This window comes from Andrographis paniculata, unplaced genomic scaffold, assembly GCF_009805555.1.
Source record: "Andrographis paniculata isolate CXL003 unplaced genomic scaffold, ASM980555v1 Contig35END, whole genome shotgun sequence".
Lineage (NCBI taxonomy): Eukaryota > Viridiplantae > Streptophyta > Magnoliopsida > Lamiales > Acanthaceae > Andrographis > Andrographis paniculata.
Genome location: NW_026137568.1, coordinates 1,590,533 through 1,617,666, shown reverse-complemented (window position 1 = coordinate 1,617,666; position 27,134 = coordinate 1,590,533). Strand labels below are relative to the sequence as shown.

The 27,134-nt window shown below is 29.2% G+C and overlaps 3 protein-coding genes across 4 annotated transcripts; all 3 read right to left on the bottom strand.

Moving 5' to 3' along the window:
• Nucleotides 1–362: 362 nt before the first annotated feature.
• Nucleotides 363–2,430, bottom strand: LOC127249384 (protein PSK SIMULATOR 3-like). Its single transcript, XM_051272151.1, has 2 exons — nt 2,142–2,430; nt 363–2,074 (listed from the first exon to the last, which is right to left on the bottom strand). The coding sequence occupies exon 2, from the start codon at nt 1,951–1,953 to the stop codon at nt 457–459; it is 1,497 nt and encodes a 498-aa protein (XP_051128108.1). The 5' UTR covers nt 1,954–2,074; nt 2,142–2,430; the 3' UTR covers nt 363–456.
• Nucleotides 2,431–13,107: 10,677 nt separating this feature from the next.
• On the bottom strand, nt 13,108–13,893 carry LOC127249280 (uncharacterized protein At4g14450, chloroplastic-like). The gene has a single exon (XM_051272012.1). It carries the CDS (start codon nt 13,718–13,720, stop codon nt 13,385–13,387), a length of 336 nt encoding a protein of 111 aa, XP_051127969.1. The 5' UTR covers nt 13,721–13,893; the 3' UTR covers nt 13,108–13,384.
• Nucleotides 13,894–19,901: 6,008 nt separating this feature from the next.
• Nucleotides 19,902–27,087, bottom strand: LOC127249154 (actin-related protein 9). 2 transcript variants are annotated; one of them, XM_051271845.1, is made up of 20 exons: nt 26,997–27,087; nt 26,832–26,904; nt 26,591–26,700; nt 26,429–26,488; nt 26,253–26,318; nt 26,018–26,123; nt 24,922–25,136; nt 24,463–24,583; nt 23,865–23,929; nt 23,565–23,654; nt 23,182–23,232; nt 22,597–22,728; nt 22,442–22,531; nt 21,945–22,015; nt 21,658–21,851; nt 21,540–21,583; nt 21,416–21,465; nt 21,157–21,202; nt 20,809–20,859; nt 19,902–20,301 (listed from the first exon to the last, which is right to left on the bottom strand). In XM_051271845.1, the coding sequence occupies exons 1-20, from the start codon at nt 26,997–26,999 to the stop codon at nt 20,158–20,160; spliced, it is 1,782 nt and encodes a 593-aa protein (XP_051127802.1). In that variant the 5' UTR covers nt 27,000–27,087; the 3' UTR covers nt 19,902–20,157. The 2 variants fall into 2 exon arrangements, with proteins under 2 accessions (XP_051127802.1, XP_051127803.1); XM_051271846.1 differs by having other exon boundaries at nt 19,904–20,301; nt 24,922–25,121; nt 26,997–27,084.
• Nucleotides 27,088–27,134: the final 47 nt, after the last annotated feature.

Genomic DNA, 27,134 nt, shown 5'->3' with positions numbered 1-27,134 from the left:
GCTTTAAGGATCTTACTTACTTTTTGCGTGTTCATCTTTAAATATTAATTATTATATAAAAACATAGTACAAATTAACGAAAAATAACAAAAATATTTCTATTAGTATCTTATAATATTATTATAATGATACTTGTGTAAAAATTTATACAAATATAAAAATATTTTTAATGTTGAATAGAATGACGCAAAAGATAAATAAATTTTTTAAAACCGAACGAAACGAGTATTTTTTTGAAAAAATGCAGTGTTAAAATAGTAAAAAATGTTTGATGACTAAAGAAACAACCCCTAAGTATCCAATTCACAACACAAAACAACACATGTAGACGAAGAACTAACAAACCAACCTTCTCAACAATGTAGATAAAATGAAATCAACTCCAACGAAAACTCACCAAATTTACATATACATACATACATATATATATATATAAATTTCAAATAAAAATCAAGCTCAAACCGATCCCCTGACGAACTGCGACTGCCATTCGACGCAGTCGTCGTAGTCGAAGCTACTCGCGCAGTCGACCAGCGCGCTCTGCTGCTGCTCGTATCGACAAATATAATTCAAACCCAGCAGCACCTCGCAAACGACCGCCTCTGTTTTCTCCCGATCCGCAAAATAAATCGTCTGCAGCAACAGAACGTTGGTCCTTGTCACAATCTGGTGCTGCTCGAAGTTGCGCTCGCTCTGCCACCGGATCATGTTGTGCGCCAGCGGGGCGAGCCACGTCAGCGTCGCGCCGAGTCGCTCCCGCCATGCATGCGCCAGCGGGGCGTCGTAAATCGCCATCGCTAAGTCTTTTACGTACGACTTTAAATTGATTTCCAATCGCCGACGTAGGCTCGTCGGGAGCATTTGGTATAGATCGTCACGCGTCTCGTCGCCTACTAAGTGTGGATACCGGAGAAGCTTCTCCAAAACGACGATTATGTTTGCGTAGTGCATGGCTAATGCCGACCCTCCGACTGTGGTTGACGGCGCCTGCATCGAATTTCCGATCCTCGTCGTGCCTCGGTTGATCGAATTTAAGCCCGTCGATTTATCGTCGTCGTCGTCAATTTTCGAGCTTAAACTTAAACATTCCATCAGCAGCCTCCCCGGCCCTATCCCGCACGCGAATTTGAAATTCTCGGCGCAAAATTCGTTCTTGCTCGATCGAGAACTTCTGTCCGATGCATCCAATTTACCGGCGATCTGCGATCCGCAATTGACGTCGTCGAATGCTACGAGCAATCGAGCGTATATCGTGCAGACGGCTCTGGCTAGCGATTCGACGACCTTATCGAAGGTCTCGTTCCATAGGGAGATGTTCTTCAAATGGCGGACGTCCTGTTTCTGCCATGACAGTTTCTGCTCGAAAACCTTCCGGCTTTCCTCGTGGTGGCTCTGCTGGAATTTCTTTGCGGCGGATTCGAGCTCGTTCATGACCTCCATTTCGGAGTACAGAGCCGCCGTGGAGGCGGCGTACCGCTCCATTTTCCTAACCATGGCGTCCATGTCCTTCACCAGAAATCCTAAATCCTTAACATCAATTGCGCCGGAGATAATGTCGCCATAGACGTGCTCGAAGCCTTGAAGTGCAGGTATGGTGCATTTCTTCCCTAATCTCGACACGACGGCGGCGACTCTGTTCAAATCGTCGAGCTTCTCTGCAAATGCAAGTTCTAGAAGGCGCTGTTCGTCGCCCGAAATTAGGGTTTTGATCCCCTCGGACTTCAGGATCTCGTTTCTCAGCTTGGAAAAAGCGGCGTCGGTCAGTGATTTGTGGAGATGAATGATCTTAGAGAGGAGATTAGCAACTTCGAAGGAGAGGATTCCGATTGTTCTTCGATCGACAGAGCTCTGTTTTCTGGTTGTGGATTTCGTCGAATTCTCGAGGTACAAAGCGTGCTTTAGATTCGAACTAACCTGATTGCCTAATTTCAGTATCCACGGCTCCGCCACCATCTCCGCCACCGCCACCGCCACCGCCGCCGCGAGATCTGGAAGCTCCGTAACCCTAATTAGATCTGGCTAGCTTTTCTCCCATTCAACAGTTCAAGCCAAGCACTCCTCACCACCAGATTTCCTTCAATTCCAAAGCTAAAAAACCTCAACAACAACAACAAATTCAAAAAATCGAACAGTGAATTAACCTTTCGAGGAAGAGAGCGTTGGAGGCGGCGTTCGAACAGCAAACCCTAGAAAACAACAAATTGAGCTCTTGCGAGTGAAATTGGGGGCGCCGATTCGCAACCGTGCGCGGAATTTGTAATCAAACGACGAACAGAGGATTAATTGGTAGGGACGCGACAGAAAAGGAGTGGAATTGATGGGAGCTTTGCAAATGGCACTGTTTGGGGGGAAATTTGTAATGATTTGTTCGAAAAGGGGTTAGAGGAGAGGTTGAAGACGAACTGCCATGAAAGTTAGCAACTTTTTACTTGTTTCTGATTTGCTTATTTAATTTTATTTTTTTTAATATATAAATATATACTTATCTATGTATGAATTTCTTCTGTTTTTTAAGATACCTTTATTTTATTTTACTCATTTCTACATTTTATATCCATTTTTTTATTTAAGTCTTTTCATTTATTTTGTTATTTTTTTTAAAAAAAAAAATTGTATACTTTAATCTTATTTTTAAAAATTTAATTTATAATTTTTAAAATTTTAATTATACTAATCAGTTATAAAATTTTTATTACATAATAATTATTTTCACTAATATATTTTTAATTATTTATTAATTATATTTTTTTTAAATTCTCGTATATACAGTAAAACGGACAAAACATCCGGGACGGATGAGAGGGAGTATTATTTTTAAAAATTGGGCACATGGAAAATTTATTTATGGTCATAAATCACAACTTGAAAATTACAGGTAAAGTCTTAAAGTGCATTTGTACAAAATAAATTAGAGGTGGGTAGAGAAGGAAATATTATTATTATTGAAATTTAAATTTTGGGTTGATAATTTAAATTATTTTAAAAGGGCATTTATTCTTTAGTCGCCTTTATCAAAATTACTGGTTCAAAATTCATTTCATGCAACTCTTTACAAATAAGACAAAAATAAAGTCATCTGCGAAAGGTTTTTTATTTTTTATTTTCACATTTTTTAAATTTCTAGCATTATTATGAATTTTTACCTAGAGTCAAATTATATATATATATATATATATAAATTATTCAAGAACATATTGGCGAGTACTTTTTTGCAGTTCAATTGAAGTTGGTTGATGTGTTAAAGAATTTTTATGCATCATAAATTCAACATTTAATAATTTAGGTTTGGTTTGATATTATATTTTATGTGAATAAATAAATAAATATACTCCCTCCGTCCCGTTGCAAGGTTGTCATTTATTTTTTGCACATAGATTTTTTAATATTAGTATTATAATGAGTTGTAGTGAAAAAAGCGAAAATACCCCTGTTAGTATTGTGTAATATAAAAGTAATGACATTTGTGTAATATAGTGTAAGTTGGAAGAGTATTTATTATGTTAGGTAGGTAGTACAATTACTAAATTAGAAAATGGTAACCTTGTTTTGGGACGGACGAAAATGGAAAATGACAATCTTTCAATGGGACGGAGGGAGTAACAATTTATCTACCTAACATTACAAATATTCTTCCAATTTACAATATATTACACAAATGTCATTCATTTTATATCATGCTATACTAATAGGGTTAACTTAGTCTTTTTACGTTTATTTCTACTTTATTCCAAGTACAAAAAAACAAATTGATATATAGATACATGACTGAAAGAGTATTATAAATTTTCTTAAAAATTAATTTATTGGTAATTCTTAATTATATATATTAAAATAATATAATTATTAAATGTAACATTTTTAATAAAAACAGATTAAGTGGTAAAAAAAATTGTGATGAAAATTACAGGTAAACACACCTAAAATTGCAATTTGTCAAAAAGGTAACACTTAGTTGGAGTTGGTAAATATATGTGGTTATTAAGACAACAAATATACGACAATGATAATGTAACACATTAAATTATTAAGGATTTGGTTTAACTAATTTTGAAATTCTTAATTTTGACCACATTGAATTATTAAGGATTTGGTTTAACTAATTTTGACATACTTAATTTTGACCAAAGTCAACATAAATTGTGTCTCAACTGTTCAACCAGTTTTGTGCAGATGTTGCTTTTATAATCAATAAGGCATTTTAAATTAAGAATTTAGAATATTAATATTCATTAGGAAATTTGTAAATAATTTTACGTTGGAGAAATAATTAATTAAAGAAATAAATAAATTTTTTTTTAGCCTTAAGAAAGTCCATAATAGATTAAAAAATTATTTACTATTAAAATATTGTGGATTAGATGTTTATATTAATTTCAAAAATATATTAGTATTAATTTAATATTGTATATTTATTAAAGAAAGAATTACACCATTTCTTTCACTCTAGCATAGGTTTTTCGATTTTTTTAGTAGGTTAAAAAGTATTTACTCCGTCCGTCCCGGATATTTTGTCCGCTTTACTGTAGACACGGAAATTTATGAGGGGTATAATTAGTAAATAACTAAAAATGTATTAGTAAAAATAATTATCGTATAATAAAAATAATTATAGATTAAGATTAAAATACCTTATTAGTATAATTAAAATAAAAAAAAAATTATAAATTATATTTTTTAAAATAAGATTAAAGTGTATAATTCTTTTCCAAAAAAAGAAAGTGACAAAATAAATGGGACGGACGGAAATGGAGAGGTGGACATGAGATGTAGGACGAAGGAAGTATTATTTTATGTATAAATTAATTATAAGTGTAGTAATATATTTGTAATTTATGTAAAAGTTAAATAATATTTTAATATTAATGTTTGATTATTTTTTATCATATAAACAAATATATTTTTTTAAATAAGATAAGAAAAAACTGATAAAAATAATATTTTCAGTTGGGATAGAATATATATATATATATAATAAATAAATTTTGGATAACATAGAATTATTTTATAAAAATTTAAGAAAAAAAAAACTGATAAATAATGTCACGTCTAAAACTAAAAAAATTAATAATATATATATATATCACTTAATTATACAATAATTTGGATTGAAGATTCTGAGCACGTAGAAGAAGACATATAGTTCCATCTCTTGATTACATTCCAAGAAAGGAACTTCTTTTTCTTTTTCTTAAAAAAAATAAAAAATAAAGTTGTCTATTGATAATGAAATAAAGCAGATAAAAAATTTATTTCTGAACGTTACAAAAGTTCATAGCAAATTTGGGCCATTATTTTGTACATTATTGCGGCATAAAAAAAAAAAAAAAAAAAAAAAAAAAAAAAAAAAAACTATGGGAATAATTAATATCAATTTATTTGTTATATCCCAATATATTAACCAAAATATGAAGGCGAAATTAAATAGAATTTGTAATTGTGCAAAAAATAAAAAATAATAAAAAAAATAGAAATATATTTGACAAAAATAAAAATAAACTACTTGTTATTATTATTATTTTTTTTATACTATAATATAAATAAATAAATAAATATTTATGATTAATCTAAATTAATACTTAAATCACACTATTATTAATTTATAAATTTAATTTAATACACACTTGTATCATACATTTATTATCTATCAAATTAATATACATCAAAATCTCAAAACTCAAACCAAATCTACAAATTTAAAAAAACATAAAAATTCAAATCCATTTTAAATTCATATTCAATACAAAGGTAAATTCAATTCCCCAAACTTTTTCAGAAACACATCCTAAATACCCAATGAATCGGTTATTAAAACATAAATTTATTTTTATATTGATTTATATTCTAATAAAATATTATTTCCATCCGACTCCAAGGATCTCATTTATTTTTTGTGTGTTGATCTTTGAATATTAATTATTATATCAAAACGTAGTACAAATTAAGAAAAAATTGCAAAAATACGTGTCTTATAATACTAATAGAAGGACATTTGTACAAAAATATATATAAATATAAGGATATTTTTAATGTCAAATACCAAAAGATAAATGTGACCTTAGAGGCGGACGGAGTGAATATAAAATATAGAGTTGGGTTTGGATTTTCAAATTTGCAATTCAATATCCAAATAAAAGAAATTATTTTGAATCCAACCACCTAATTTTGGGATCAGATTTGAGAGTTTAGGTTTGGAGTTTGAAAAAAAAAAAAAAAACTATATATAAAGTAATTGTTTGATGTAATATAAATATATATTTGATGTGATATTTTAAAAAGTAAGCTTAATTTGAATGTAATATAAATAAATAATAAATATTTCATTTGATATTTTTGGAGTAAATTGTAAAATTCGATATATTTTGAATCCATAGAGACAAAATTTGTCAATATACCGTGCTCAACTCTCTTGAGCTTATACATCACCAGACTCATTAACTTTCGTTATTATTTGTCTTTGTGTCAAAATTTGAACAGTTCATTGAGACCGAGTTAACTCAAAATTAGCATTATATTATTCGTTTTGGGTCGAATTTGTACAGATTTATTATCTCATACTAGTAGAATTGAATGTGAGACTTAAAAAGTGTTGTTCTTTCTTGCACTGCCTTTCACTAACAGACCCGCCAACTGTCAGGATCGATCGTGCAATCGACCACCACAATGTCAGGAAACTTTGATACAATATACCACGGAAAATTTTGATTACGAGATCAACGAGGATTTTCTACAACTAATGCCTAATGTAATCCAGTCGACTCCACCGGATAATTCTTTCGAACCAAGCTCTTTATGATACCATTTGTTGGAACAATGTCAACTCAACGCTAATATACTCAACGTTAGTACGATATTAGCTAATTTGGGTCAAAATCGGATGAATTTATTTTTTATACGAAGTATGAAGAATTGTTCCGGTAATATAAAAAATTATATTATGTATTAAAATTTGATATATATATATATATATATTTTAAGTTGATAAAATGTAGTATATATATTACTCCACCCATCCAATGGTTTTTGTCTTAAATCATATCTACGCGATTTTTAAAATAATTAATTTTTTTCTATAAATTTGTCTTTTGTGGTAAGGTAGAGATATTGCATGCTCAAATAAATGGTAAAAAAATAATGGATAAAAAAATAAAATTTGTGTATAAAAAAGTTTCAAATAGATAAATATTAGTATATTAGTTTGTGGACGGAGGAAATATATTATGTTAATATATAGTATATATTGTAAATAATATTTATGAGGAATTGTGTCAACTAAAAACACAACGTGAACAATATTTTAATTCTAAATTACTTTTCAACTGCTATAATTTATAATAAAAATACTTCATTTGTACCCTTCGATTTTGTAATAGATTAAGAAATAATAATATTTTATTAATTAGTAGAAATGTGAAAGAAATTTTAATATTTTTGTCATTTTACTTTATATATAAATTAATTGCATGTATCATGATATATTTATAATTTAGATAAAAGTTAACGATATTTTGATATTAATATATTATTACTTTTATTACAAGAGAACAACTATATTTTTAAATGAGATTAATAAAAATTATAAAAATAATACTTTGAGTTGGAATAAAAAAAAATATAATTTTTTCATAAAATATTAAATTAAATATTATTTATATCAAAATTTAAATAAAAATATAAACTAAATAAATAGGACAGACAAGGTCCACACTCGTTAACTTGCTTTACATATGTGGGCTCTTTGCCTTTGGTCCCTCTAAAATTAATACCTAATAATGTAATTGATCAAATTGCAAAAAATAGTTATTTTTTAAGTTATTCTTCTAAATTTGAAGTTTATTCTAAACTAAAAAAAAAAAAAAAAAAGAAGTTCAAAAATAAATAAAATATCATTGACACAGTAATAATTTGTTTAAATTGACTTTAAAAAAAATAAAAAGAAGTGAGAAGCAGAAATAGTTTAACAAAAATACATAAAAAGATATATAAATTATCTTAATAAATTTTATATAAATATAAGAGTTTTGTTCATCTAAATCAATTTTTGGAGAGCGATTCTCATAAATAATAAAAAATATATATATAAATTAAGTTAAAATGTCAAAAAAAATTTAAATACTTATTTAAAAATAATAATTAAATATTTAATTTAAAACAATATATTTTATTTTTTTTACACAATTCTTCCTATCACACGTAAAGAAATCAATCCATCCAAAACCGCAAATAAAGATTATACACATATTCTTGTTTTTCGTGTTTTTCTTTTACATTTTTGTTGTCTTCTTTTCTTTGTTTTTTAGAATTTGTCAAAGAATTCACACAAATAGTCCTCCAGTCTACTTAGGGTGTGTTTGTTTAGGATTTGGATTTTGAGTTGGGATTCGAATAGTAAAATATTTGAATTAGAATAGTTGTATAATGTGATATAAATAGGTATTAATGTGATGTTTTAAATGTAAAATTGACTTTTAGTATAATAACAAAAATTAAAAATAAGTATTTGATTTGATGCTTTTAAGGAGAAAAAATTTGATGAATGGTAGAAATTTTGGGAAGTTTGACAAACGAACACACTCTTAGTTTATATTTCATGTTACCTGCACAAGATTAAAGTTGTACTTACATAGGAGTCATATTGTACTTAACCTTTACTTGGAGATCAAAGTCAATACTTTTGGATTTTGTCACCATATTCAAATGCAATTGTACATATACTCAACAAAACGTACATATCCCACAAATTACAAAAAAAAAATTTGTCCAATAATATAACATTATTTTTCATAGTGTAAATGTAAATATTGATCAAGTGTAAATATAAATATGTATGTAAATGTAAATATTGATCAAGTGTAAATATAAACATGCATGTAAATGGATATGTATTAGTAAATATTATTTATAAGTATTGTATGTACAATTATATATATTAATATATACATAAATGCATATATAAGTTGTAATCATCTCGAAAAAAATGATATTCGGAAAACTATATATATTAGAAGCAACTTATATTTCGAGATCAAATTCGAGTCAAAGTCTATATTTTTGAATTTTGTCTTCGTATTTGGATGCAATCGTGCATATATTTCAACAAATAGCACATATACCATAAATTATATAAAAAAAAATCCCAAATAATATAACATCAATTTTCATGTCAAATATAAACGTAGAAGTTGCGATTGTAAATATAATGTATATGTAGTTATTATTTATAAATTTTAATAGTGTAAATGTATATGTAAATGAATATTTATTTGTAAAGATTGTTAAAGGTATTGTATATGCAAATATATTATTTCTCTATCCAGTTAGAAAGTATACATATTTTTATTTTGAGACGTTCAATTACAAAGTAATCATTTTATTAAATACTCTTTTTTTTTTTTCACAAATATCTTACTTTACATCAAATCATTACTTTTATACCAAAAAGTAAGAGCAAAAATGTCATTACACTACTTTTACATACCTGCTATAATTAAAATACTATTATTTCTTAAACTTTGCATCAAAAGTAAATGTATATTTTTTACTTTGACGGAGGGAGTATTAATATATGCGTGAATGTATATACATTGTAATTGCCTCTAAAAAAAATAGTAAGCGGAAAGTTGTGGTTATAATAGAAAACATTTGTATTTACCAAACTCAAAAGTTGTACCTTCGTATGAATCATGTTGCACTTCACCATTCCTAATCATGTGCGGGTGTGTTTTACTTTGAATGATTATGGTGGATAATATTATTTTATCTAATTTAATCATGTGTTTACTATGCATTACTATAACTCATAATAAACTAAACCTCGATATAATAATACTATTATCAAGGATTATTAATACTTCTCTTATACGTGGGTATTAAATAGTACTAAGGTATAATTAATATAAAAAGACTACTTTAACTTTTATTAATACCCAACTTACTATTAATTTTATCATTTAATTAAGGGTGTTTTAGGAAAAATTAATAGCCTTATATAATAATCAATTATAGTAAGCATTAAATTACTTTATCATATGATTACATAATCTATTACAAGAATAAATGTATTATAATTCTATCCTACAAAGTAAATGTTCCCTACCTGTGCGGTGTACTAGAGAAAACTTGTATTTCAAGATCAAAATCTATATTTTTTGTATTTTTTCATCGTATTCGGATGCAGCTGCATGCAACTGTACATATACTTTAATAAAAAACACATATCCCACAAATTATACGAAAATTTTCCAATAATACAACGTCATTTTTTATGTCAAATGTAAATATTTTTTATAAATATTAATTAAGTGTATTTGTAAATATAAATGGTATATATAAATGAATATCTATTTGTAAAAGTTGTTTATAAGTATTATTTACAATTATGTATTAATGTATATGTAAAATATAAATGTATATGTAAATTAAAATCTATTTGTAAAAGTTGTTTATAAGTATTATATACAATTATCACTACAAGAAATTATCAATTTTGTAACGAGGTTTTTTCGTTCCTAAATTCATTTTTTCTGTTACTAATGATATTAGAGACGGAATTAGAGATGGAATTACGTTAGCTACGTGAACTTTAGGAACAGAATTCCGTTACAAATATACTATTTTTTTATAGTGTATGTATTAATATATATGTAAATGTCTATATATATATATATGTTGTAACCGCCTCGAAAAAATAATATGCAGAAAGTTGTGTGTATAATAAAAGATAATTGTACCTATATAAAATCAAAGTTGTACCTACATAAAAAAACATATTTCAGTTAGCCGTTCGAGACCTATACATGCATTAGAAAAAATTTGTACTTTGACATTAATGTTGATATTTTTTTTTTTTGTTTTGCCACCATATTCGAATGCAACTATGCGTATAATTTAATAATGAACATATATCCTCCAAATTACAAGAAATTTATACAACGTTATTTTTCATTTCAAATGCGTCTTCACAATTCAAAAATCCACTTTCAATCGCCATATTTTATGTAGGACATGAGAATGAACTATTTTCAACATGTACCATTGGTCAAGCGCGATAAGGCAGTGTAACTGCCTCGAAAAAATGATACTCCGAAGATTATACCTATAATAAAAGACAATTGTACTTATAAAAGATCAAAGTTGTAATTACATAGTAATCACGTTACACTTGGCTCTTTCTAATCTTGTATTTGTAATTAAATAAATGTGTACTTCGAGATCAAAGTCGATATATTTTTTTTCTACCATAATCAAATGCAACATATGTATACTTCAACAAGGCGTACATACCCCACAAATTACTTGTATTAGAAGAGATTTGTACTTCAAAATCAAATAAGTTATTATCTTGAAAAGTATTTGTTTTGGTGGAAATACAACACGTTTATACAAACTAGTTTTAGCGAAAACATAGAATGGGGGTGAATAACGACGGTATGGCGGAGACAACGATAGTTGTGGGTGAGAGAGTTAAAGTGAAGTCGCGGGTTCAATCGAAAGGGAATACGAGTACCAAGAAGAAGATTAGAGTAGAAGACAAAATAGAAATGGATTATTTGATTTTTAAATAGTTTGATAATTTTGTAAGTTAATATTATGTAGGGGTTAAAAATAGTAATTTAGAGTTAAAATAGTATACTATGTTTATATGAGCAAAAAAAAAAAAAAAAAAAAATGGGGATGAGAAAATTTTGAAGAAATTAATATTTGTTCACAATTAACAGTTATATAATCGGATTATTGGCGGAACAACAGGACTAACTAAAATTTAGTCAATTCAATCCAATCCATCGATGTATAACGAGCTAAGTGAGTTATAACTTACAAATTATTTTAAAATATTAAAATATATTAAATATTTTTATAATTAATATTAAAAAATAATTTTATGATAGAAGTTAAATAATAAATATATCAAAATAAATAATTAACATAAAAAATTCAAATTCAAAATAGTATTAATAGGTGTATTTTTTTTAAAAAAAATTAATAATAGAAATTATTTTTAAAATTTCATAATTACAAGTCTAAAAAATTATAGAATAATAAATGGAAGATAATAAAACAAGATAAATAATAATAATAAAATAAATGTCATTAAAAAGAGAGTTAAAGAAAAAGAGCAATGAGATAGATAATATTGGTATATTGGTTTAAACTAATGATAAAATAAATAATTTTTTCTCCGATCAATTTAAAATATATCTTTTTTGTAAATTAAAATATAATGATATGTTATTTATTAGAAGAAATTGTTGATTTTAATATCTTTGTTCTTTATACCTTATCTATAATTACTTGTATTTATTGTGATATATTTATAATTTATATAAAAATAAAAGATATTTAGGCATTAATATCCTATTACTTTTATTATAGAAAAATAATATTTTCTAATGTAATAGACAAAAGTGATAAAAATAAAAATAAAAATGATTATTATATTTACTTGGCTCAACGGTTCTACGCGGCTCGTTTAGATTAGCTCATTTGGGCCTGTATTTTAATAAATTCATATAATTAAATAAATTTAAAATATATGCAATATAGTAGAATTTTAAGTATTACAAAATATTTATTTGTTTATATATAATTTAGATAAACTAATTTTATTAAAAAATGATAAATTTGAAATAGAAATACAGATATTTTTTATTGAATAGAGAGATAAAAATAGAAAAATTTAAATTGGTCCTATATGATATTATATATTCTTAAGTTAATTAAATTTATTGTTAAATATATTTCAATTTAGTAAATTTTAGGGGGAAAAAAATTATATCATTGTAAGACAAAAAAATAAAAAATAAAATCAATCGAAGTGAAACTGAAGAAATATGTTTTATATTTACTATTCCTATGAAATACATTTTCTTTTTTATATTTTAAATAGTATAAATACAACTCATGACATTCTTTCTCCGTCCCAATACAATAGTTTTATTTTCATAAATAATCATATCACCGTAAAATTACTGTTACTTTTTCATATTTATTACACAATTATCACTACTTTTTATTCTAATATACTCACAAAGGCAAAAAAAATCTTTTATTCATTATTTTTATCTATCTATCAATATAATCTCAAACTCAATTAAGACTATAATTGTGGGAGGGAACGAGGGAGTACCTTGTACAAACACATGTTTCAAGCATGATAATATTTCTCAATCACTACAAGACAGTAATCAAAGTTCACTTTCTATACCTAAATTAATCACCAATTTGTTACCAAGAAATCAAAAGCATTCAAATTAGACAATACATAATCCATAATATATATATATATATATATGCAATTTTTGTAATTTGTAATTATTTTAAATTAATCTGAAATAGCAGTAACGAAGATAATATTAACATTTAACAAAAATCAAAATTAAAAACCTATCTATCTATCCAAACTTCCCCTTCCCGTACACACAAACGGCCGAAACGGCGTCGCTTCGTAATAGAACGGCGCCGCAGGGTGCTGCCACTTCTTCGCAACCACCGCAGGATTCTCCGGCGCCGGCGCCGGCGCCTCCTTGCTACTACCAGCACCGGAGCACAATTTCATCTCAGGCGTCGGATTAGCGGCGGTCGGCGACTGAACCAGCGGCGACAGGAGCGGAATCGCGACGTTCCATTCCGTCGCCGGACTGATCTGAATCGACGCCGGCGCTCTCCGCTGCAACCTGCTCGGCTGCCGCCGCGACGCCGAAGTCTTCCGATGAGCGTCCGCCATGGATTTTGGGGGAGAGATTTTAATTTGAGAAGAGTTTCAGTTATGAGAGAAATGAGAAGGTGCGAGAAGTGTGAACGGAGGGAATTGGGTATAAATAAGGGGCGCGTGCTGCGCACGTGTCGGTGCGGTGCTGAGATTGGGAATCCAATTTGCAGTCAAAGATTGTTAAGAAGCATAAAGAGTAAATATGCTACTATGAGTCGGCTCGGCTCGGCTCGGCTTAGGAGGGGACAAAGCCTGTGGTATTTGTGGTATTTTGACCGAATATTTACGAGAAAGTAACAAATTAAAATAATTAATCTCAAATTTAGAATTACTAATGGTGTGTTTGTTTTGTGGTTTTTATTTTAAATAATTTTTATTAATGTGAAATATAGAGAATTATATAGATAATATAAAAATAATAAATGTATATAATATATTAATTTTTTTGAGAAATATGTAAGAAAATATTTACAAAAAAAACAAATCATAAATAACGGACATCGTCTGTACCTAAGTTGTTTGAGTAAGCACATGTCTAATACTGACTTAGAACATTGCTTTAAAATTATTATTAAGATATTTTGTTGGCACAAATGACGTTGGATTGTTTTATATTAAATGTGATTGTGGTTTAAATTTTGAGGAATACGTTGATTTAAATTATGCTAATGATAAAAATAATAAAAAATCAATCACTTTTTATATGTTTACTTATTGTAGGTTTTGTGTGAGTTAGGAGTCTCAATTACAGCATGTTGTAGTATATTGCGATTTTTGAGTGTTAGAAGTTTGTTTCCCCTACTATCGATTATTCGCATTAATTCCTATAACCAAACACTATAATTCTCATAAAGAAAATTAGTAGGTTAGTTCCACAAATAAATTATAAAATCAAAATAATAATAATAAAATAAAATCAATGTTGTAATATAACAAAATATCTGGTGGCTCATATCACAGTTCACTTCGCGTCAATTCCAAATCTTCTAACGAGGCAACACTACAAAGGAAAAACATGAGGATTTCAACACCAAGTAACCCGCAGTCTTACAAAGAACAAGAGGAAGGGATTCAGCAGAACAACTCCAACAACTACCAAGCAAGGAAGAACACCGAATAATCGACACCACATGATAGTTTCTCACTCCCACTCAGCTCCCAACTCTCAAAATGGATAAACCCCAAGAAAAGAGGTAACAACCTTACCTTAATGAGTAAAGGTTCGAAACCGAAGTTGAACGAGATAAGTACCGAGAAAAAGATAAAATCGACAGGGACTGGTTTCAAAGTCGCAAACAGAGCTAGGCCAAGGAGAAGATAGAGCAGATCCGTCGCGGAAAAAAAAAAAGAAAAAAAAGTGAGATCTAATTTTAATCTCATTTCCAAATCGGGTCATGTAAGATTTGGATCGGGTTGGATTTAGCTGTAGGGTCGGTTAGAAACAAAAACTCAATTGAAGCTTTAAAAGAAGCTATTTGGTTAAGGGGCTCTCGTCTGAAATAGATTATTTGAGTCATGATGTTATAGTTTATTCTGATAATTAATATGTAATCTATCTTTGTAAAAACTCGGTATTTCATTATAGAACTAAGCATATTGATGTTCGGTTCTATTTTATTAAAAATATTGTGTCTAAAAAATTGATAAAGTTGAAAAAAAATTCATTTCAATTTAATCTATCAGACAAGGAACTAAAGTGTAATCTGTTTCAAAGATTTTATCTTATTTAAAAAATTTAAATTGTGAATATACATATGAGATGATATTACTTTAGGCTTGTATTATATACAATATAAACTAATTTTGTATTTTATTTTATTTTTTGCAGGTTTAATAAGGCAATGATGATCCTTTACAGTCCTTTCGTGACTTTGATTAAGAAAGAGGTGAAGGATGTATTGAGTGTACTACCTATACCCTCAAATCCAAACCCAAACCCGACCTGCAACCCATATATCCAAAATATGATCCAGTCTGTTTATTTAAATTAGAATTACTTTGATCAAAAATATGTGTTGAGGGTTGAGAAAAAAATTCATTCCTTCATTGACACGCATCAGTCTTAATATGTCTCATTTTTTATCACGGTTTCTTACAAACTCACTTGTGAACCTATTTTCTTGGGTTTTTCCGGCGTGCCTCCGTCGCCTTATATCAAGCTTGTCCCGACGAGCTTTTTTTGAAGCAGTGTAAGTTGTCTGAGGTAAAACTTAGTCGCGAATAAGCGATTCGTATGTTCTTTTCTGTCTCGTCGGTGAATATTTTTGGATTTGTGGTGGGTGTAAATCGTAGGCTGCCTAGTTTGGGATTAGTTTCTTGTATTTTTTTGGCTTAGTCACCTTTTTTTATTGGGTTTATGAAGTGTCTGACCCTTAATTTTTAATAAACCTGTTTTTATTCGAGGTAATATGACGTGAAATTTATAAAATTATATTGTTTGTTGTAGAATTCGAGTTAGATTTGATAATTTCTAAAACGAATATTTGATTTCGATTCTAAATTGTTTTATAACAATATACAACAAATTTTTTACATTATTTATTAAAATTTGAATTTGATTATTCACTATGTACCCGAGATTATAACTTTCTAAACAGATAATAATCTTTTAAAATTATAATATTAAAAAATTTCTATGCAAAATATTACATTTTATATTCAATATTCATTTATATTAGATAAAACATTCAACTTTTTTATTATTTTTAAAATTTTGTCAAATTTTAAAATTTTAATGTTCTTATTTAAACGAAGGCTAATAGTGTGTTCTTTAAAATTTGAATTTAAATTTTATATTTTTAAGATATTATTTAATATATTCTTTATAAATATTTTAAGATATCCCAGGATAAATATAATAATAAATAAAAAAATAAAAAAAATGAGTAATAAGCGGTTAATAATAAACTAGTAGGCGGCTGAGCTGAGCTGAGCCGCGTGGAGACAGCTCGGCGCCAACGAATCCAACTACTTTCCAACCAGAGGATGAAATTGATTTGACCAGAATATGACCGTTAATTTTTAACAGGCTTTCCGCCGGCGTTAGTGCCGCCGTTAAAGCATAGGTGAACAATAATTATCGGTCATCATCATAATCATCATCAGCGGTGTGTGATCCAACGGTTGAGATGGGTTTACGTGTCAATTTACTGTCCTTCAGCGAGCAACCTGTTCAATCAATTCAATTGCACGTTACGTCCAGGCTTGCTTCTTTGTTATCATCATTGTCCCCTTCTCACTCTCACTTGCTCTCAATATTACTCCTCCGCAGTCTACATAATTGGTCTCTATTTTCTATTTTCGTTCGTCCCATATAATTTATCTTTTTTATTTTTTTTAGAAATATAATTATGCACTTTAATCATATTTTAAATTTTAAATTTTAAATTTTCTTAATTTTAATTAAATTATTTACTTATCTTAATCTTAATTTATAATTATTTTTACTAAATAATAATTATTTTTACTAATACACTTTTTAATTACTTATTAATTATATTTTACCTAAATTCTCATGTATCCATATTACATGGGACGGAGGCAGTATCACACAAGATATATATATATAAATAAATTTAAAATAAATAAGCCTAAATTTCAATAATCTCTCTGTTTTTTTTTTTTTTTTATATATACAAAAATTTAGATAATATAAATTAATTATTTAATTATTAAAAGATTTTAAAATATATATTTAAATATTTTTTACATTATATCTTAATAAAAATATATACCATATAAATATTATTTTATACATAATAAAATTTTATATAATACAAATAAATAAAAAAATATTTATCATTATCGTAAATTAATTTTATAAAAAAAATAGAGAATTTTAAGGATAAATAAAAATATTGTTAATTGAAGAAAAATATAAAAATAAAAAAAATTTTAAATAAATTACGTAAGATGTTAGAAATTTAATTAAATTAATTTATATTTGTTAATTATATTTCAAATTTGATAAATTTATTAAAAATAAAAAAGACCATTTATATGAGTATTTAAAATCACTCATAAGTTGTATAACAAATTACATTCTTTATCAAATAATCATTATAAGAATACAATAGTAAATTTTAAAAAGATATTAATGAGGACAAAAAAGATATTACTCCCTCCGTTCCACATAATTTATTCATATTTTTTATTTTTATCCGCCCACATAATTTATCCCTATTTTCTTTTTTCGTCCGTCCCACGTAACTTGTTCTTTCCTTTTTTGGAAATCTGATTATCCACTTTAATTATATTTTAAATTTTAAATATTACTCCCTCCGTCCCGGATAATTTGACCGCGTTATTGTAGACACGAGAATTTAAAAGGGGTATAATCAGTAAATAGTTAAAAATGTATTAGTGAAAATAATTATCGTATAATAAAAATAATTATAGATTAAGATAAAGATAATTTATTAGTATAATTAAAATTAAAAAAAATTAAAAATTAAAATTTTAAAAATAAGATTAAAGCGTATAATTATTTTCCAAAAAAAGAAAGTGACAAAATAAGTGGAACGAACGGAAATGGAAATGTGGACATGAGAAGTGGGACGGAGGGAGTATAATTTTTTTAATCTTAATTAAACTATTTACTTCTCTTAGTCTTAATCTATAATTATTTTTATTAAATAATAATTATTTTTACTAATATACTTTTTAATTACTTACTAATTATACTTTACCTAAATTTTCGCATCTATATAAATATGCCCAAAATATATAGACCGAAAGAGTAAAATATAATGCCTTAAATTTATTGAACATTTCTTAATACTTTGGTTCTGTTTACATTTACTTTTAAAAAATTTAATGATATTTATATTCACTAAACAGTAGTTTTACTTTTTTTTAATCAATTTTAATAAATTTTAATAAAAATATATTATTTTTTCTTATAAAAAATTATCAAAATACTACTCAAATTCAAATTCAAAACAGAATAAATAAATAAATTCTTTTTGTAAAATCCCACGAGCCTCAAGTTGTATATCAGCATTTTTTTACTATTTTTATTTGTCTCATTTAAATGTATTTATTTCTTATAATAGTTAAAAAAATCACACTAATACCATAATATAAACTACAATCATACTATTACACATATATATAATACAAATATCACATATATCAAAACTATCTTACACACCTTCACTGACTAATAAAATATTATCATTTTGTAATTTACTATAAATACCCAAAAGAATACGTTCATAGAATATATCAAAAATATAATTTTTGACATCAAATATCTATTTTTAGCCACAAAATATCACATAAGATATTCAATATTTTAATATTCCCCAAAATTTTTAAGGATAAATTATATAACAATTTTAGTAAAAATGCACTTATTTATTCCCCTAAATTACGCAAATTTTATACAAATAAAATATTTTAAATAATTTTTTTGCATTAAATAAATAAATAAATAATTTATTAATCCTTCATTTTATAATTTTTGAAGACAAATTATTGTCTGATTTTTATAAAAATTATAAAAATAAATGATTGATCGATTATTTATTTATTTATTTTATTTAAAAAAAAATATTTAAATTATTTTTTATTTTTTATTTGTATAAAACTGACGTAATTTAGGTCTTTATTTCGAACCAAACAAGGAGGGTGTTTCATGCAAACTTTCCATTAACACAAGGATTTCACGCAATAAATGTGCATTTTTAGTAAAACACAAGGTTTTGATATATAATTTACCCAATTTTTAAAACTTAGAAAATCTTACAAAAATCATATCTAAACACTAACTACATTTCCTCCCACAATTTTATTTTATTTTTTTGGTCAAAATGAAAGGTAGGAAAGAAAATAAATAGGTGGTCTCAACTAACCTGAAAAGAAAGTATTACTAATAATTGATGCCTATATATTACTTCATGCTTCAAAAGACAAGTCACAAAATCAAAGCAAATGAGATATTAAAATAAATGATCAAGAAAATCATTCAACAATAGTTAGCTTAAAAGAAAGTGACAGTATGGGCCTAAAGAATGTTCAATTTTCCACACTGAAAAGACATACAAGAAATAAAATAATGAAAAAACGAAACATGTATATACTAATGATTTCCAGATGGCCCAAGAAAATAAAATAAAATAAAAGCAGTAAGAACAGCCAACTAATTTAATTTAGAAGGTTTTGATTACATCCTAATCCAAGTCAGACTTGTAGCTATAAATTCAACTCATTTGCCAAACTCAAAGTTTATAAAATATAATTACCAAAATTGGCAGATACAGAAAATTGTGAAATATTCAAACCAAGTCAGAGGTCAGTATTGTGATGCTTATTTGATTTTTGTAGAATAAGACAGATCTAAAAATCAATTATCAATGATGATATATATGTCGCAAGACTTGTTAATTCTCAATCTGCTGCTACAATGAAAATGTAAAATGTAATAGTGAAGGGAATGATACATTTGTTACCTAATTATTTATGTAGCTCATGGATTGTGCTTGTAGAAAATATGAATCTTTGTACTTTCTAGCACTCGGTATATGAACACCGTTTCGGATCCAATCCTCGCGGTGTATCCAGGCATCGCGAACATAATCAAGGATTCCCAGTATCTGCAACAAACATTTCATAGAAAGTGAATAGGAATGTGTGTGATTCAAAATTCAATCACTCAGAAAAATTGTTTGTAATCTACTTATGGTTTGAAAATTGTGCACAATTGTTTCTTATGATTTCAAAATCGGCTCCCTCGTATTTTAGAAAATATTGTATAGAATCCTTTTTGTGTTCTAAAGATTCTGTGCAGTGTTTTAGAAAAAAAAAAAAACCACAATAGAGTCTCACGCAATTTCTAGAGAATTCTATACAATATTCTCAAAAATGCGATGGAGTCTTGTGCAGTTCTTAAATCATAAGGGAGTATAAGGCAGACTTTTCAAATTATGGGTAGATTACAAGCAATTTTGCCTAAGTAATATCAAATACTTGATTCAAGAGTTGCAAATTTGTATTTGCACTGACGGAATTGAGGATATTTCTCAAAGGCACCATTGCTCGCATATGTTTTGTGCAACCACAAGATTATTTTTTGGAATCATCAAATTATGGAAAATACTTACAGCTCCACCTTTCCATGGCACGAATGCAGGGTTTGTTCTAGATTGCAAGACCTGTCATGTTACAAAATCAAATTAAAGAGCTTTGAGCCGAAATCAAAGGAAAATGAAATATAAAATGATAACCACCAGCATAATAGGAGTCATGGGCGTTGCAAAAATCAATGACAAAAAACAATACCTTTCTGTATTTGGGATTATTATTTCTTTGCAACATAGAGAACTAAGAAATGAGTCGAGTAAATATGGTCTCATGAAAGTTGAAACTAAAAGCATCTACATTTAGAACATGACATGGATAGAATATGCACTCATATTATAATACATTTGTATGAAGGGAAATGGACCAACCTCCACAGTATCAATGGCCTCATGGGAAGGAATTGCGTGCAATACTCTGCAAACGAAAATATGAAGAAAAGAAATGATGAAGAGCTCTAGTATAAAATTGATAGTAATAATAATATTCATAATGATGATCGGAAACTTTTTGCTATATAAGCAACTGAAGCATAAAGAATGCAATATTTTCATTTCACTCAGTCGCCTAACTATTATTATTCAATTACGAAAAAGAATGATGGGATTTAAACTAACTAGTGTAACAAACCTCTCTTCAACAGCAGAAATAAGACCCTCTGTCATGGCCACTCCACCTATCTGAAGAATTGAATCATGTCATCAGCGTTGACTTGGGTATCAATTTCAAAAGTTAAGACGAAGGTAGGACTCACCAATTGCATGCTACAGAACAATTTTCTCTGCAGATCTATACGCCCTGTAAAATTTAAATTCAACAAAAGTAAAGCACAAGCAAATACACTTCAATAGAAAGATGAATGCAAAATATACCTGTTGAAAGAATACTTTTTGTGATGGCGTCAGCAAGTCCAATGCAATCCTGCTTTTTTGGCTTTGAGTGAAATATAGGGTAGTTATCCCACATCGGAAAATAACCACCACCACCAGAGAAGTAACCATCCGACATGTCTGATCTTCTGGAAAAATCCCACGTTTCTTCCAGCATGTCCTCATTGTCACTGAACCTGGCGATGCAGATTAGATTTATTAAGATGGGACATAAGAGTTGATGAGTCTAAATATATCCAAACTGGAGAGTGAACCTACTTGTAGCTTACCATGTCCGAGGCGGTGGTGGATAAACATCCGGAACCAAAAGCATTGGGTAGAACAAACCCATTGGAGGAACCTGGTCTCATTAGAGAATATTCACAAATTTATTGACCAGTCACGAGTTACAACCATCAAATAATTATAAAAATCTTTCCAACTTCAGGGGTCTCACGACTAGACATTGCCTTGGATTACACTTTCTATGAGAATTAGTTTGTCCTCACTACTTTAGGCAATTGGCAGTATATAATACTATCAACTTCATCGTCAAAGACTTAGACAGAACTTAATGAGCACTGCCTATCAAATATTTCATTAAACTAAAGTCTACACATCAAAAAGCATCAAGGTCGTGATATCAATAATGACTACAGCAACATATTTCAGAAACAAAAGGACAAAGTAAATGTCAATACAATTCCACGAGGTACGGGAAGAATTTATCAATTAAAATCAAGATTTTACTTTATTTAACACCATTGTAATATTCAGTTTGACTCACATTAAGCGCAGTTAGTCTTGTCTTGTGAAATCCTGGTGGTGCACCATGTTCATAAGAGTGGACAACTGCAAAAGCTTCAACTTCACCTTCCTGAACACAGCATAAAAGATAAGTAAATTGTGATTTATCTCCAGGAGAAAATGTGATGAACTCACTCTGATCTGGCAGTGAGACACTCGAAGCTGATTCAGCATCAACAAGTCTATGGGCCTTGTCAGAGGATCAGTGCGGATTGCTGGCCATGTCTGATGATGCCTCTGAGTCCAAAGAAGACATCTTGATATATCCTGAAATATGTTCTCACAGTGAGAGTATTCAACTAAAATGCTATCTGCGAGAACAGCAAAAGTATTAAACACAGTTATGTAATCACCGGAAGTTAAGAGCAAACAAGACTTAAATATCAAATCAATCATTTTGACATGTTATCATTCTGTATGATTTTTCATACATAGATTGAATCGCCAAGAACTTTTAGTGAAAAATTGGAAAGAAAGAACAAAGATAAAGAAAAATAACAAAGTGCAAACACACTAAGTGAAAAGAATCAAGTAAGTTACAACCTCTTCAAACAGCAGATTAAAATTATAGAGTTCATTTATGTCTGAGCACGTTGAAGGGCATTTACGGAACTTTATCCATCGATAGTAGCTTTAAGAATGTTTCTTTCAGATATATAAAAAAAATAAAAAATAAAAAGAATGAAGTGAACATGTCAAAATCAGGAACCTGATCCTCACCTCTCCACCATATCGTAGAATAATCTGAGTAGTAGGCAGTGCCACTCCATCCTAAATATCAACAGAAGAGTGATCAAAGCAAATAACAGAAATCACTCATTCATGTAACTGTATTATAGACAATAATCAAGGTTGTTTGTTTTCCCATTTGCCACACCCAGTGGCAAAACTATGCGCAGTAGTAGTTTAGTGCCTGCAGCTGCTGAAATATGGTAATATTTATACCGAGGAAAATCATCCAAAAGCCACTGTGATTTTAGATATTTAACCAGAAAAACTATGTATCATATCTAATTGTTGCCTCAAGGACACAAGCATCCATATCAAAAAGTCCCCTGAACAGACAGAACAAAATCACACAACAGATGTAAGTGACAACACACCTCAATGCAGATAACTGAAGTAACTTGAGCACCAATATTCACAACACATGCTGTTGATAAACCATTCCCAAAAACTGCAGCAAGGCCTTCCTGCATTATGCCTCAAAAGAAATATTTAAAAGATATTCATATATATATATATATATTTAAAAAAAGAAAAACAGAAAAAGTGGCAAGACAGTATTAAGTATAGTATAAGTAAGATACTATATGTGAAAATGATATAAGTGATTCTTAAAGAACGGTGACACAGTAACTTTATCAAGAATCTTCAAGAAATTTTCTCAAGGAAAACACTACCTGGTGGACCACTGCTGTGTTGAAATGCAAGTCTCTAAGAACAACAGATATAACTTCCTTCATTTCTGTGTTTAAAATATAATATCCACCAAACATATCAGTTCCGCATTATATGCCAAGACTCAAGCATATAAAAAACTAAACTTTGCCATCGACTCTTAAACACTTCAGAATATATAAAAGAATGGCCAACATCCAGTTAAGCGTCTGAGTCTTCCTACCTCCATTCAAACATATCCCTAAACCTAGTATTTGATGGTTTATTTATAGGAGCTGAGACTAACTATAAATCACAATCTCGAAATAGGATTTACTTGCAAAACAACAGATCGTAATATCAAGCAAAACAAAATATTAATTAATTCTAAGAGAGGACTCAATTGGGCTGGAACCCACCCTTCTGCATCACATCATAGAATTTTCCCAAGATTACTTGTACTCAACTGTAAGTGAATTGAGTTAGTGCATATAAGAGCAGAGCACCATACGTCCAGGAATGCAATGAAAATTAACAAACTAAAAGAGAGAGAGAGAAAGAGGTAATAATGCGCAATTTGACAAATGATCAGCAAGATAAAAGCATATATATCACAATTACCGCGGTTATCAAAAGACTCTGGAACAACAATAACTGCAGAATACATGTGTCTTTCACTAGGAGGTATGTGCAGTTTTTCAGTCAAAACCCAATCCCAGATACAATGCATGTCTTCAATTACCTGAAAAATAAGGCAGGGATGCACAGAGATAAATGTTGAATAACAACTTTAAAAAACATTATCATGTAATTCTAGCATTTCACAATATTTCAATTTGCACTCCAAGAACACCATCTTTAATAAAATATGCATTTAAAGTTTACTAAAGTTAAAATCACAAGAACAAATGTAAGCAAGCAAGATGGCTTCACAGCCACAGTAGACATTCTTTCTACAGAGCTCTAATAACACATCAACCAAGCCTTCCCCAATGGTGCAGAACATATAGTGCCCAAAACAAGTTCATGTAGTAAAAGGACAATAGATCATCAAAGTAAGGGATAACTCGTGGGTGATACCTGCTGCGCCGGATAATACATAGAAATATTGAAGTGACCTCTTCGAATAGGTCGTCGCAAACAATATGGTTCATTAGGTGGTATTCGGAGAGCCTCCTCACCAATGATATACTCTCTATACTTAGGTTCAGTTGAACTGGGGCCATCATCAACATTATCTTCATTTTGGGTAGAAGACTCCCCCAATCTCTGCGAACTTCCTGTAACAAGGTTAACTGGAAGTGAAAATTACTAAAAATTAGAAATGATAAAGGATGTCAGAGAGAAGCATCAAATTGCACCTCCTCACAGTATTTACATATCCAGGTTGTCATATGTAGAAACATGCATTCATTTCCAACAACATTTCCACATACTAACACTACATCACATTATGCATGTATTAGCTTCATGGCATGTTGTTCCCTGGTATGGTTAATCATGCCAGTCATGATATTTAAGTAGCAAAATTTATCCTGTTTAGTGTTGATGGCATCCCTTATGGGACACACTAATATGATTTCAACTCAGATCCACATAGAATCAGTCGGGCATTATTCTTCTGTCTATATAATCTTGAGGCTTTGCATTAGCAAGTTCCAAGGGTATGAAGAATGGTTCTAAAATGGTAGTATCAAAAGAAAACAGTCATTCCATTGTTCCTTAGTTGCAAATATGCACTGTGAGTGGTGGTGCTATTAATTGGTTGAGGCTAGAGAAACTAAAGAAAATATATATATATATATCAAAAATGGATATGAAACACTGCTGCAAATTTACAAATAGCTGCTCTCCGCAATGAGACATGGGGTTTGGATCTCACATCAGTGTCATGAGGTGACAATGTGAAATTTTTATATTGCACTGGAGTATCAAAATAAATTATGTAGTTTTTTACACGAGCCAACCAAATCCCTTACCCTAGTAGCTTCATTTGTTGGGTTGGGGCGAGGGTAGTGCTTTGATACCAACCGGGAGTAAAGTAACCAAGTTCAGTGAAATTCAGTTTCATAACAAGCTAAAGTTAAGTCAAAATACACTACAGATGCTCTAGAAAGTAATAATTCATATAGGACTGTATAAAGCTATATTAATCGAAACATTTGGACATATATACCTTCTACTGAAGATGAAGATGTTCCTTTCTCGAACACATCAGTCCATGGAATAACTGTATCCTTTTTGCTATTACTTTGCTGAGGAAGCGCATCCACACGACCCATCTGACAAGAACCACCCGAACATTTCAATTATCAAAATCAAGTCATTTAAAACAAGGAATCTCCAACTAAACAACAAAGTAGATACATCATTTCCAGTTAGCCATACACCTCAAAAACCTAAACAATTACCTTTTGTGGATATTGACCGTTCATCACCTCCTCGTCCAGAAATCGAATTTTCAACAAAGATGCAATCTGATCATTTGAGACATGAAAAAGGAACATGAAACCTAGAAAGATTTAACATGGCCAATTCATTCCATAATTCGAGCAATTCAGTTCATCTATTTAATCAGTTTACTAACAATGTCATAAGCCCTTTCACGCTCCATGTGCTGCACTGTGGTAATCTGAGAATTAAGCAACTGCACGCAATATTTTTTTAAAAGCACAAGAATCAGAAAATTGCAACAAAAACCAAGACTTAACACTAAAAATCAAAAGAAATTTGAAAGAACAACAGCAACCTGGTCCTGAACATTTTTTTTAGGAACCTGCGATGTTCGTCTAGCAATGCAATGCGGGACGCTAATCGGGCAATCCTGCTGTGCCAAACCTATTCTTACATTGGCTGAGCCTAAATTAACCATCAGAAACAAGGAAATTCAAAAAAAAAAAAAAAAAAACACATATAAACCAACCCTAGTATTGTACGCTACAGAGAATTTTAAATAGAAATCACAAATTGCTTTCACAAATATCGCAAACCTGGGTTGATGACGACTAGGTTGGAGCCACGCTCCGCAATGAGTTGTGAGGGCACAACTGTCTTGAGATAATCCTGTGCGCGTCAAAGTTCAATACAAACCATAAAGCATCAGACGATACTCTAGAGAATTTACCACTGTGCATCGTGGGTGATTTAGCGCTCACCATGGCAGACACTTGCAAAGCTTCAAGGATTTGAGTTCGTGAGAGTTGCTCCTTTCCTTTTTATCGTTTAAAAGCGCTCTTCACGGTGTCTCGTGTTTTCTTTTTAACGACTACATAAATTTTATTTCATAAAATATT